This window comes from Pieris napi, chromosome 3 (genome assembly GCF_905475465.1).
Source record: "Pieris napi chromosome 3, ilPieNapi1.2, whole genome shotgun sequence".
NCBI classification, from domain to species: Eukaryota; Metazoa; Arthropoda; class Insecta; order Lepidoptera; family Pieridae; genus Pieris; species Pieris napi.
This window is the reverse complement of record NC_062236.1, coordinates 2332176-2345038: the sequence shown is the minus strand read 5'-3', so window position 1 is coordinate 2345038 and position 12863 is coordinate 2332176. Positions and strand designations below refer to the sequence as shown.

The window sequence follows — 12863 nt, the reverse complement described above, 5'->3', positions numbered from 1 at the left end:
TACTGAAAAAGCAAGCTCTTCTTTCGATCAAAAACCATCTCCGACGAAATTATACTCAAAAACGTTATTGATAAGCACGATCTACGGATTAACGAATCTATGACCTTCTTGTGTACTGACAAATATTTTAAATTTAATAAATAAATCCATCATTTATTTGCAAGAAAGTGTTACATTTAAATCGATGAATTATAAAAATTTGCACAATCAGCCATATAATAAGAACACACATGGCATAATAATAATAAAAGTTAAGTTATTTATAATTGTTGTCAAACTTCACAGGTTTAAATACTCGCTCACGCTATAAAGGCACCTTTAATTATAAATTAATGCCTATTTACCAGTTATTTCTTCATAGTGTCAATTAGAATATTACTGTTTTAAGAAACGTACAGAAAGGTACAAATTCAAATAAAAATTCGATTTATAATATCACAGTTTATTTTAAACATACAGACATTTTTATAGTTAATAATTGAATAATTTTGAAGGAACGGATAAAGTGGCATTTCTCTGACAGTTTTGAATTGAGTTTTGTTTGGACGTCTTGTTTCTTGAAAGGCGGGCTCGTCGTTGACAGGTACAGGTTGATCGTCGGTAAAGTCGCCCATCGTTCATTTCTGTTAAAATAATAATTATGAATTATCTTATAAGGTACTGAAAGGCAGGTGTATATTTGGCGGATTGAATTTTCTGATAAAAACTGTTCCTAGCTGGGAACACGGTGTTTTGTCTCTTTAGGTATATGGTGAGAAGATGCCATCAGAAATTTGTGTTTCATAGCTGTAGTTACTCAAACTAACTACGAGATCTATTTGGTATGTTTTAAATTGTTTGTTAAACTTTTCTAATAATGCAACAAACTCAAAATAAGTGTGTATTAGTGGGATATGTTCTATCATAGCCGACATTTAGTCCATTGAAATGTTACAATTTGAGGGCCAAAATAAATATTTGTTAGAGGACGCAATTTTATTTATGGGACATGTAGGGGGGCCCGGGTCAATACAAGCTAAACTTCAAGGTTGTGGGGTTGGCGTGCTTGTCCCCAGGCCGCCATCTTGGAAAAAGGGATGAAAAAATCACGTTTTTGGCTATATCTCCTAAACTATCCATCGTACATAAAATTTGTAAAAACACATTTTGTAGCAAATCGCTGTGCCTACAATTATGTCTATGTAACTTTTTACCATAAATCCAAAATTCAAAACGTTATAAGTAAAAAAGTGATGAATAGTGAATATTTCCTATTTCTAAAGTTGACCGGGTTAGTCAATGCTCATGACAAGCCGATCAAAATAACTTTTGTACCTTTGATAGTTTAGGAGATATAGCCAAAAACGTGTTTTTTGCACCCCTTTTTCCAAGATGGCGGCCGGCGGACAAGCACGCCAACCCCAAAAACTTGAGGTTAAGCTTGTATTGACCCCCCTACATGTCCCATAAATAAAATTGCGTCCTCTAACAAATGTTCAGCAAGTGTAACATTTCAATGGACTTATTATATGCATACGAAAAGAAGTCACTTTATTTTATTTTTATTTTATTTAAAAAAAAAAACAAACGTTACAAACTTTGAACTTTTGTTTTTCAAGTACATTTAAATGATTAATAAAACGACCCCTTCATAATCAAATACATTTAGCACTTTTGATATAAGAACATTAAAAGCACTGTATTAAAGTTCTATAGACAAAACTTTAGACAATATAAAGGGGACTCACGTTAAATAATGCCAGATGCAATTTATTCGTGTTGTTAATATTTGTACAGTGTTTTCAAATTGCCTCAAGAGCTTTTATTTAAGTTATAAATATAAAATGTTGAAAATTTCATTTTATACATTGCACTAGTTTTTGACGTCAAAAATTATCCTGCTAATATTATAAACGCCGAATGGATTGTAATGAAACTTTATAATAATATAACTTATACATCAGAATAACACATAGGCCACAATTTATAAAGATATTGTGTGAATTGTTCAAAATACTAAGTAAGTAGGAAAAAATCTACCATCTGCGAGCTATTCTGGCGTGCGCTGCCAAAACCGCTAGAGTTACACATACGTAATGTATAATAGAAATGTTTATCTCAAATAGTCAATATCTTCAGTAGTTTTTTTCTATGCCACGCTAATATAAGCTACTCGAAATACTAATCCTGCGCAGACGAAGTTGCGGCACCAATTAGTAAGTATAATATATTCGAATTATCTCTATATATCGATATAGATTAATAAAACGACGACCCATATAACGAGACGACTCATTGGTCTAGTGGTTAGTACCCCTGACTGCGAATCCATGGGTCCCGGGTTCGATCCCCGGCTGAGGCGAACATCGATGTCATGAGCATTTGGTGTTGTTCTTAGGTCTTGGGTGTTTAAATATGTATTTATATGTATATCTATCTATAATATGTATGTATATCCGTTGCCTAGTACCCATAACACAAGCTTCACCAGCTTAGCATGGGACTAGGTCAATTGGTGTGAATTGTCTTTAAAAAAAAAAAAACAGTGGCGCTAAAACCCCTTCAGGTCTGCTGGGCCTCAGATTTCTGAATCTGTTTCATGATCATTTTTAAATCCAATAGGCAAGTAGGTGAGCTGTCAGTTTGCCTCGTTACATTTTAAAAAATGGTAAAAGCTTAGAATATCGAGGCTCAAAGTGAATTTTATATATTTTTGTAAGAATAAAGTGTATTAAGTTACTCGCTAAAGATCGCCGCAAAATTTAAGAAAGATAGATACCAAGTTCTAAAAGTAAACAAAGAACCTTTTAGAAAGTTATTTCGCAGTCAACACCCCGGAGCGAAACTTTTAAATTAATAAAATTTTAATATATAAGTGTTTACAGTTGGAAAACAATTTGTGTTGGGTTATAAGGTTATCTTTAAGCAACAAACTGTAATAAATATCTTTTATTAAATATATTTGTGTCAATGAAGAAGCAAAAGCAAATATTTTACACTTATCATAAGAAAATTTAAATGTAATTATTGACTACACATTTAATTCATAACAGCTTCAAGTGAGAGTAGAGGCCTAGCTTGAGAGTGTGCCATTCATCTTAGATTATTGATTTTTTAATGATATGGAATAAAAGAAATAAATAAATTATACAAAATAACTTTTTTTGTGTTAAGTGATATCACTGGTCATGGACCTACTTAATGCCAGAGGGCCCGCGTGTACGTCGCCGGCCTTTTAAGAATTGCTACGCTCTTTCTTTCTAATTGCGCAATTAACACTTGCTCGTACGATGATAGGTAAAATCGTGAGGAAATTAGCACCCTTAGACCCATAAATCAACTGAGTGTATCAGATATATAAGCTGATCGCATACAAAAATTATCACGAAACAAATACTGTAATCTAAAGCCAAGACCAAGGTCCGTGATTACTTGTCTATTGGTAAACGAATCTCATCAAAGAAACAAATTATTGAGGTCTGTATGGGACCTAATGCCATAGGGTTATTATGTCACTGGATTACTATGTTCCCAACGTCTTCTAGAACAATACTACTGAATTCTCTTCAATAATACTATTGAATACTTAATGAAAGACGTTTGTGTTGGTCGGTTCGTTAACTAACCCTTATCTTTAGAGGAGGATTATAGGTACGACTACTCTTGTTATATCTAAATCATATCTAAAATATTAAGACGATTTATGAAGCTTTGGAAGAAATATCAAAAGTTAAAAGTTGGTTATTTTTAGTGAAATTATTTTATTATAGCAAAAACCTAAAATTTAATCTAAATAAAAAATAATAATTAAAGTACATAATTAGTGACATTATTTTGTGTTAGTGTAATTAGTACATTTCTGCGCGTATTTTGCGGTTTTCAGTGTAAACAAATTCCACGTCGATTAGCAAAAAAGATACGCTGGAGAGAGATCTACGGCATTTTCTATCCGATCCCCTAGCCCGTAATAATATATATTTTTATTAATAATTAGAAGCGCAAACTAAATGTTAACAACTATCGCATACTTGAAGCCAAAATGAGCCCTTTAGTTTATCCCACACTCATAAATTGTGATACAACATTCTTGTTTCCGATAATGCCCAAAAGGTCGACTATACTTATATTAAAGTTTCTTAGATTAAAGAACCCTTAAATAAGCCAAGTTAGTTTTTTGTTAGCGTCGCAACCCCACTACCCCTAATTTTATGTCAGTTATAAGCTCCATTTGACACCCAGCTTCAAACAAAGAGTTTCATTAACCATCCCCCAAACAACCGCAACCGAATATAACACTCGTAAGGTGACATAAAATGTATGTAATAATGAGACACAGACCGAGCTGCTTGCCTAAAAAAGTAATAATGTAATAGACGTAGAAATGTATCGTATTTGAATTTATAATAGGTCTTGTTACAATTCCGACATTCGAGAATTATATCGCAAAATGAAAACAGAAATTAATTAAAATATTAATCGTGGTTACTACTGAAAAGTTCTTCAAACGCGATGTTGTGTTAATGTAATAAATTTGTTTATATCGGTTACAAAAGGTATATGTGTATATTTATACTCGTATATAACTAGTAGACTCGGCCAAGCGTTGCTGTGGCTAAGATTTTTGTTATACATATTACATAGTAGTATATTACAAACTATTCAAGAGAAACGACAGGAGAATACCAATCCACCATGCTTTTTTGGTGGTTATGCCATCAAATTGTAGCTTATGTGAAACGTTGCTATTTATTTTGATAAGGTACGAATAACGAGCCTTTTCTAGCAGTGGTATTTAAAAAAAAAAAATTAATGAAAGGACGCTTATTGTGACGTAACTATAAAAGATAGAGACATGCTGTCGCGACATTTTTTATAGATAGTGATGTGTCCTGAAAAATTGTAATACATTATTTTGTTCTATCATTAATAGTTTTCGCAGCGCACGCGATTGAAGTAAGTTTTTTGTTCATTTTTTTACATCTTGGGTTAGATTATTCAAGTTTTAGTAAGCATCCCTAATTTTTTTGAAAATGAAACATAGCTTATGTCACTCGGGAATAGTGTAGCTTGCCAACGATGAAAGAATTTTTGAAATCGGTCCAGTAGTTTCGGAGCCTATTCATTTCAAACAAACAAAAAATCAAAGCTTTCCTCTTTATAATATTATAGTATAGTAGTCATAAACTTCACTGTTTCTTATTTGAACTTTAATAAAATATGTCGTGTCTCGTGTCTATAATAGAACTTACCAGACAAAGGAATTGCTTCGCATACACTGAATCGATGGCTTGAACAGCTTGTGGTATTCTTATGTCGGCAAACGAGTCTATTCAGGGCCTGTAAAAAGGATATAAATTACATATATTAATTGACTTATTTATGTCTTTTGTTATGGCTATGACTATGTAATCTGTTTTATATATTAGACTCATGGCCATGTGTAATACCTTTTCAGAATCCCTATTAAATGCGCCAAAACTTGTAATACAGGGTCACTTTTCGGTAGGGTAATTTTTTTTCACAGTCGGGTCCGAAATAACAAAAAGTTATGATTTGAAAAAAAATTATATCGTATAACTTAATATTATCTTCAATACACTCAATAAACAACTATAATTAGTATGTCTAACGCAAGAACTCATCAGTACCAATCTAGTAGATATTATGAAAAAGATACAGAATGTAGATATTTTCGAATTTTAACAAGAATTAGTAAAAAAGGCAATTTTCTTATAAAAACGCAAAATAAATCATAACTCTGCAGGGGTTGAGCTTAGAGACTTCCCGTAGAACAATTTTTTGCAGCTGATGACCTCATCTATCCCCTATTTGCGTTTGAACCACGACTTTTTGGCCACCTTGTATATATATGTGTAGCTGTAACATCAGTTATTCATAAATAAAATCTAATATCACATTGAAATAAATAACACGTCCACAATCAACTATAAAATTCAGTCATTTCTGTGATAAAATTTATAGGCAAAAATGGTCACCTAAACTGTGCCGTAAAAGTGTTTCGTTATATTTTATTATAATTAGAAGCTTATTTGATATTAATATAACGTAATTACCTAATAAGTACTTTCATAGAAAAATGCTTAGCGTAAGTATGGTATCTCTGTTGAATACTTTTAAGAATGAGGGCTCTGAATTGAAACCTTTTTTCAATAGGACGGGGCTTAAAAACTTAAGAGGCCTTTAAGAAAGAGATTGGTTATAGACAATGCAGCGGTTTGTAGCTTTTCACCAAAGCTCTAATTAAAAATATTCAAAGTTGGCGCGACGGAAAGAGGATTAAATCTCTGAGGAAAAAGTTCAAATTAAAAATGTCGCTCAAGTTAGTGGCACTCCACATTAAATTGCCAAATAAAGCCTAATAATTAAACTAAAATCCTAAAATTCCAGTTACTCCAGTAACGGTATTTCTCAAAAAATATTAATTTGATAATTCAAAAAACCTTTTCTAGTCAATTCTAGTCAATGTACATAAAAATATTAATACAATGTTGACTGTTTAGATAACTGTTTTTATTTTTAACTTTGGATGATTTATCAATAATTCGTTTAAATACATAATTGCCATACAACTTCTCGATGGATTTTACCGTGAATTCATTTCTTTATTTATTTCAAATACTTTGTCGTAAGAATGATTCTTTGATGGCTGAGATACTGGTAAAATCGTTGCTGTTCCATACAAATATAAATTAAACATTTTTAGCTCAAAGATTATTCCTAAAATAAAGTAAGTAAGGAGGTTGAAACGGAAAAGTATTTATTCGCCACAAATTATTTTCCATGAAAGATATTCATCATAAGAACAGACTTCAAAGAGGCCGTAACCAGAAGTTGTAATTTTTTTTTATAAGTCCTAAAACAACATGTAGCTTACATGAAACAGAAAATATTCAAGATAATATGACATCTCAAATTATATTAGAACATAAAAATTTCAAACTAGCAAGGAAAACTTACACAATCAACCACAAAATAAAAAATAGAATAACTAAAACTAAAAAAAACTTAAACTTCATTAAGAGCTTTTATTTTTTATTGTTGATGAATATTTTCTTCAACGTTAGTAATTAAGTTGTAAGAGCGAGAGACGTCGTACCTACGTCTAGCAGATAAGCGAGCCGTAGGTACATATAGAAGACTTTTAGTTCTAGTAACTCTAGGATTACAAAGAAAGGAAGGATAAAAATAAATACCTCTTGAAACCCTCGGCGATATCTAGAATTCATGTAACAGTAAATGACAGGGTTGTAGCAGCAGTGGGACATCGCCAACCAATGACAAACGAACCAGACGTACGGCATCCCTGGCCATGTAATCCATTCTTCATCATTCTCGTGGGCACTCCAGAACATCTAAAATTATAATTTATACGTTAACTTGAAGTTAATGTTATTTTGCCACATATAAAATGTAACAAGCTGTTACTGTTCTCACTTCATCACACATGTTTTACGCGATGGCAAGAATGCGGTATTTTTTTTATTATTTAATATTAATGGATCTTTCAACGAAACACAATTGATTTATTAGGTAAGTTTACTAGTCTTAAAAGCGACACAGGAAAAAGTTCATAAACCAATATACAGGGCCGTCCCAAGACTATGGGACATCAAGGAAAAGCATGAACCTTAAATATCGTAGATAGGATATTTTGCTGAAAGAAGACTTTATTGACGTGATAACGTCTTTAAAATCGTTTTAGTCGGGTGACATGTTCAGAAACTTGTGTCACACCAAAACCTCACGAGCGCGATCGCAGGTATAACGAGAGAGAGACGGACCGATCTCCCGTCTCATCTCACTCTAGCGGCATACAAACGAATGGAGATTTTCTCGTGCGGTTAAGTTTTCGTTGAATGTTTAACAGTGAAACAAAATGTGAAGTGCAAGTGAAGTGTTACAACAATTGCAACAAAAAAAATTGTTATCTTCATTAATTCCTTACTTCCCAAAAACTTATATCACCAATAAGACGTTATCACGTAAACATCTCGATCGTAAACCTACTTTACAAACAACCAATATTTTTTTTTTTTTTAAGAATTCACAAGAATTGCATTATTTAGAATTAGTTATAAAAAGGTTAAGGTTTTCAGTTTGTACTTGTTTTGTTTATATTATGTTTTTAGTTTAGATTTCTATTGTATTAATATTAAGTTTCTTTAAAAATAGGAAAATAAATAAATTATTGACTGGGATAGTGCTTGTATAATTTAAAGGGCGAAATATGTTATCATAAATATAAAACATACATCTTTTACGAGCAAAATTTCGCAGTACCAACAAAGCAGCGAGATCCAGTTAAAAGAGATTAAGAATACAAATCTTTTAATTATTTAAATTAAGTTCCTTAACACAAATAAATTAATTAAAAGAATTTTGTCGAGAGTAATGGCGATAAAAAATTATCTAACTAATTCATAAGCGCGCGGCATCTTAATTTTCTTTGGGAAAAATATTTTTACCGCTCCGTTGTTTACCATCCGTGAACATTTTTGAAATTAGTTCATTAAAATTATTCGAAGTTTTTAAAAAGTCTGTTTATGCGAATGTAACAACCATCTTGATTTTCTTGATTTAGACGAATCGTTCTATATAATTGGCTTAATACACTCTAAGTTCTAATGTATTGTTCGAAAATATATCTTTTGTCTGTCTCTAATCATACAATAGCAATAATAGAAATCCTACTAATATTATAAACGCGAAAGTTTTTAAGTATGGATGGATGTTTGTTACTCTTTCACGTAAAAACTACTGAATGTATTTTTATGAAATAATATAGCTTATACAGCATAATAAAACATAGGCTAATTTATAAGGATATTGTGTGAATTGTCCAAAATATCAAGTTAGTAGGAAAAATCTACCATCTGCGAGCTATTCTGGCGTGCGCTGCCAAAACCGCTAGAGTTACACATACGTAATGTATAATGGAAATGTTTATCGTAAATAGTCAATATCTTTAGTAGTTTTTTTCTAAGCCACGCTAATATAAGCTACTCGAAATACTAATCCTGCGCAGGTGAAATCGTGGGCACCAGCTAGTATAAATATAAAAAAGGGAAGTAAAAATGAAAGTACTAATTTTGAATGTTAAAAAGTATATAGGTACCTAAGCGAGATAACTTTTTCAACTAATCTGTCAGAAATGATAGGACAAATTGTTTTCTCTATGAACTTGACTATGATTGACTTTGAGATATATGATTGATTCAGATCATTGCGAATAATTCCAATTAATAATAATTAATTAATGAATTATTAATTAATTCCAGAAGTAATTCCCTTATTTACTTACCAAAAACACGTTAAGCGGCAACCAGCATATCGTAAAAACTGTGACAACAGCCACCATCATTTTGATCATCTGTAGACAATATATATCATAAAATATTTAAGTAATAAAACCGAAATTAAAAAATAAATAAATTTATTAATTATAAATTAATAAAACGACGACATTAAAGCACCGTTTTAATAAACCGGGAGCGGTAAAACTACAAATTTCTGTTTAAGTGTAAAATGAATTGCTAAAAGCGCCATGACAGTTGACAGCTTGACAACTTGTCAAATTTGCAACCAAAGTGATGTATTAAAGGTCAAGGATTTCTGGGGGCTTAGTCAAGATGCCTTAACAGTAGTGTATGTAGAAAGTCGAAAACTAAATTTGTATGAAAATTACAGTCCGTGACGACAATTTTTTATACAAATTTACTCAAAACAATCATTTTAATATAGTTTTTGAAGTAGTTCTTTTGGCGCGTTAGGGAAAAATGATGAGAGTAAATGTTAACGATGCGCGCGCACACCGTCACAAAAAACCGACACCCTAAAAATGTTGAAAAGATTTGTATCTTGTTACACGTTCTTTTATTTATACAGTGTAAGGATGATTTATTACTGGCAGCTTATTCTGTCTTATTATATATGTATTACAACAAAGGTATTTTTTGCGAGTTCCGTTATTTATAAAATGTCAGATCTAATAAAGATCCGTCAATCAAGTTTACGTGATAAGATTCTTTATTTGACTCATAACAGGAAATAAATGTATACCTATTTTAGGACAGCACTTTGACAAATCTTTTTGTCTATAAATATCTATAATCCAAGAAGCAGTCCTAATATAATATATATGTCACAGCCTTAATAAGCCGTTCAATCAACAGCCTAGCCTCTTAACTAAACAGCGCCGTTTAACTAGCGGCCTGAGATATTCAGCCGTAGCGTTTGCAACAACATTTAATAAACTGGCTGGCTAATGCTTAGGCCATTCGTACGATAGAGCGACCATGTGGCAGAAATAAAAAAGATGATACATCTGACATAAAAAAAAAATTAGCGTGTTTGTGGTTTTGTTAGGGTGATGTGGGCTAGGCTGAGTTTTATAATAAATTTGATTTTTTGGGATTAAATATACCTTAAAGCTAACCTATTAATAATATTAAGGACAATACTGTAACCCAATAATAACCATATGGACTTATGATTGTTGGCTTAAACAAATTGTTATATTTATTGTAGTTACGAATAACTAAAAAAACATTGACGAAACACCCTTTTAGGTCTGGGCCACTATTTCTTATTGTTTCATGATCATTTGATTTTTTCAAATCCGTAAGACGTCGAGGTAATGCAGGTTGATTCACAGCTGAGACACTTGTAAAAAGCGCTTATAAAATAAATTAGATTGTTTCTTTTTGAACGTTACAAATCTTTATATACATAAAAATGAATTCTAAAGTACTAACCTTTCTTTTAGAGTGCTGGATGCGAGAATCTCTGTTCATATCTGCCTCTCCAGGAGGCTGTACACCCCACACCATACAGGCAATCTTTGAGTACGTACTGATCAACACTGTTAGCGGAAGCAAAAACTGCAGTGTTAATAGGGCCCACGTGTAATGTGTCATTTGTTTTGGTTCTGGCCACATCTCAGAACATATATCCCTAAAAATATATATTTATTTACGAATTATTAAAGATAATCGATAGGTCACTCCAAATTGTAACTAACAAAAGAGAAAGCTTTACTTTTATTATCAGAATATACTTTAGAACTTCATTACGTTAAAAGCGTACATTCTTGGAGATAAGCGCTATTTTTTTTTAATTTGGACCACATAATTAGGTCAATCATATGATATAAATTGACATTCATACAAAAATATAAAAAGCGGTGTCTATAACATGTGGACACGAACAGCGAAATTAAGTAGATATAATAAACGCTATCGCTAACGCTATCAATCTAAATAAAAATAAAAATTAAATCTACTTGAAGATTACTTACAATTCACAAACTTCGTGCCATATTGTGGGTCGCTGTAATCTCGAAACTACTAAAATTGGTACTGCTGTAATCATAGCCCCAATCCACACGGCAACAATGATCAGCTTTGCTATATTCTTACCTAATCTTGGCTTCAATGGCTGTGTTATAACTATATATCTATCAACAGATATTGCTAGCAACGTATACGCACTGACAAGAACCGAAACTGCTTGAGAGAAATTCACAATTTTGCACATTACAGGACCAAATGGCCAATGTTGTAGTACTAACGTTGACACGAAGGAAAATGGAACACAAAAAATTGTCATCATAATATCACCAACAGCCAAATTTACAATAAATAAGTTTGTCACTGTCTTCATTTGCGTCGAACTATTTACGACGAAACACACAAGGCCATTACCGAAGAGGGCGGTAGCAAAGATGATACTGTACATAAAATAAACGCATAAATGAAATGTGAATGAGGTGAAAAACGTTTCAGATTTCTTGATCGAAGCGCAATGTGATGTTCCGGAGTGATTCCCAAATGTGTCATTAAGTGTGTCATTTTGCAAATATTCCGTCCCGCACAATATAACATAGCTAACTGTTGTATTATCGCTCACGTAGAACATGGACATTGTTGAGTTTTACCCCCCAGAGTACCTGAAAGGAAATCAATTGCTAGATTGTTCGGTTTAATGACAACATCGAGGATATAATATTTAAAAGAAAATCCACAAGTTGTTGTAATAATTTAGTTTAATCTGACAAACGCCTCGAATGAAGTACGTTGAAGATATTTTGTAGATAAATGCCCTTTCCGTAACTTTCATTAAGCGTTTCGCATATATGTGCGGTTTTTAGCTACGCATTAACTTGCTTATAGACATTTAATTAACTTAGTTTCATCTGCGTTGTTTCTACTAATTAAGTTGGCGTGTAAATAGACAGCTAGATAACGCTTACATTATATTCTGAAGAGTTCATAGAATATTTTTTATATAAAAAAACAGTATTCTATCCTAAGTTATATTTGATATGAAAAACTAACAATAATTATTATGATTTTGTATTTACACGATGTTCGTAACATATATTCTACTTATTTACTCGGTTCTTTATATTTGGAAGCGAAATATTTATGGTAGGGGAGCCCACGATGCTAAATGGGGATTTACTCGAGCGTCGTAGAGACCTATTGGGATGCAAAGCTTAGATGATAAGAAGAAAAAAATGTTATATGATATAATATACCTTTTCATCGGTGGGGGAAGCGGCTATAGATTGTTAAATATGTAAAAAAAAACTGTTGCATGGACATCCTCGAGCGCGTCAGATATTGATAGCATCTATGCCCTACGTATTTTTAATAATGTACATATGTTAATCTGATCGTTTGCATGATGCGGGTGGTTGTATTTAAGGGTTGAAAATGAAAAAAAAATAAAAGTTATCGAGCGCGTCAGATTTTCTAAGGGAGTGTTAAGTACACCAAAAAAAAGCTCTCATTCACTAATCTGACGATTTCGATGGGACGCAAACCCACGGCCATTTTCATAATTTGCAAAAAAAAATCGCA

At 32.1% G+C, this 12863-nt stretch overlaps 1 protein-coding gene across 1 annotated transcript; it reads right to left on the bottom strand.

Moving 5' to 3' along the window:
* Positions 1 to 471: 471 nt before the first annotated feature.
* Positions 472 to 11921, bottom strand: LOC125063418 (RYamide receptor-like). The gene is made up of 6 exons (XM_047669847.1): positions 11297 to 11921; positions 10755 to 10953; positions 9302 to 9370; positions 7194 to 7352; positions 5229 to 5316; positions 472 to 623 (listed from the first exon to the last, which is right to left on the bottom strand). Exons 1-6 carry the CDS (start codon positions 11914 to 11916, stop codon positions 472 to 474), a joined length of 1287 nt encoding a protein of 428 aa, XP_047525803.1. The 5' UTR covers positions 11917 to 11921.
* Positions 11922 to 12863: the final 942 nt, after the last annotated feature.

What these genes read in the sequence shown, in the direction of transcription:
- LOC125063418 (XM_047669847.1), bottom strand. Translation starts at nt 11,916, where the DNA reads ATGTTCTACGTGAGCGATAATACAACAGTTAGCTATGTTATATTGTGC. An exon ending in TGGCACGAAGTTTGTGAATT is followed by an intron (nt 10,954 to 11,296) that starts GTAAGTAATCTT and finishes ATATATTTTTAG; the next exon opens with GGATATATGTTCTGAGATGT. An exon ending in CGAAGCAATTCCTTTGTCTG is followed by an intron (nt 624 to 5,228) that starts GTAAGTTCTATT and finishes TTATTTTAACAG; the next exon opens with AAATGAACGATGGGCGACTT.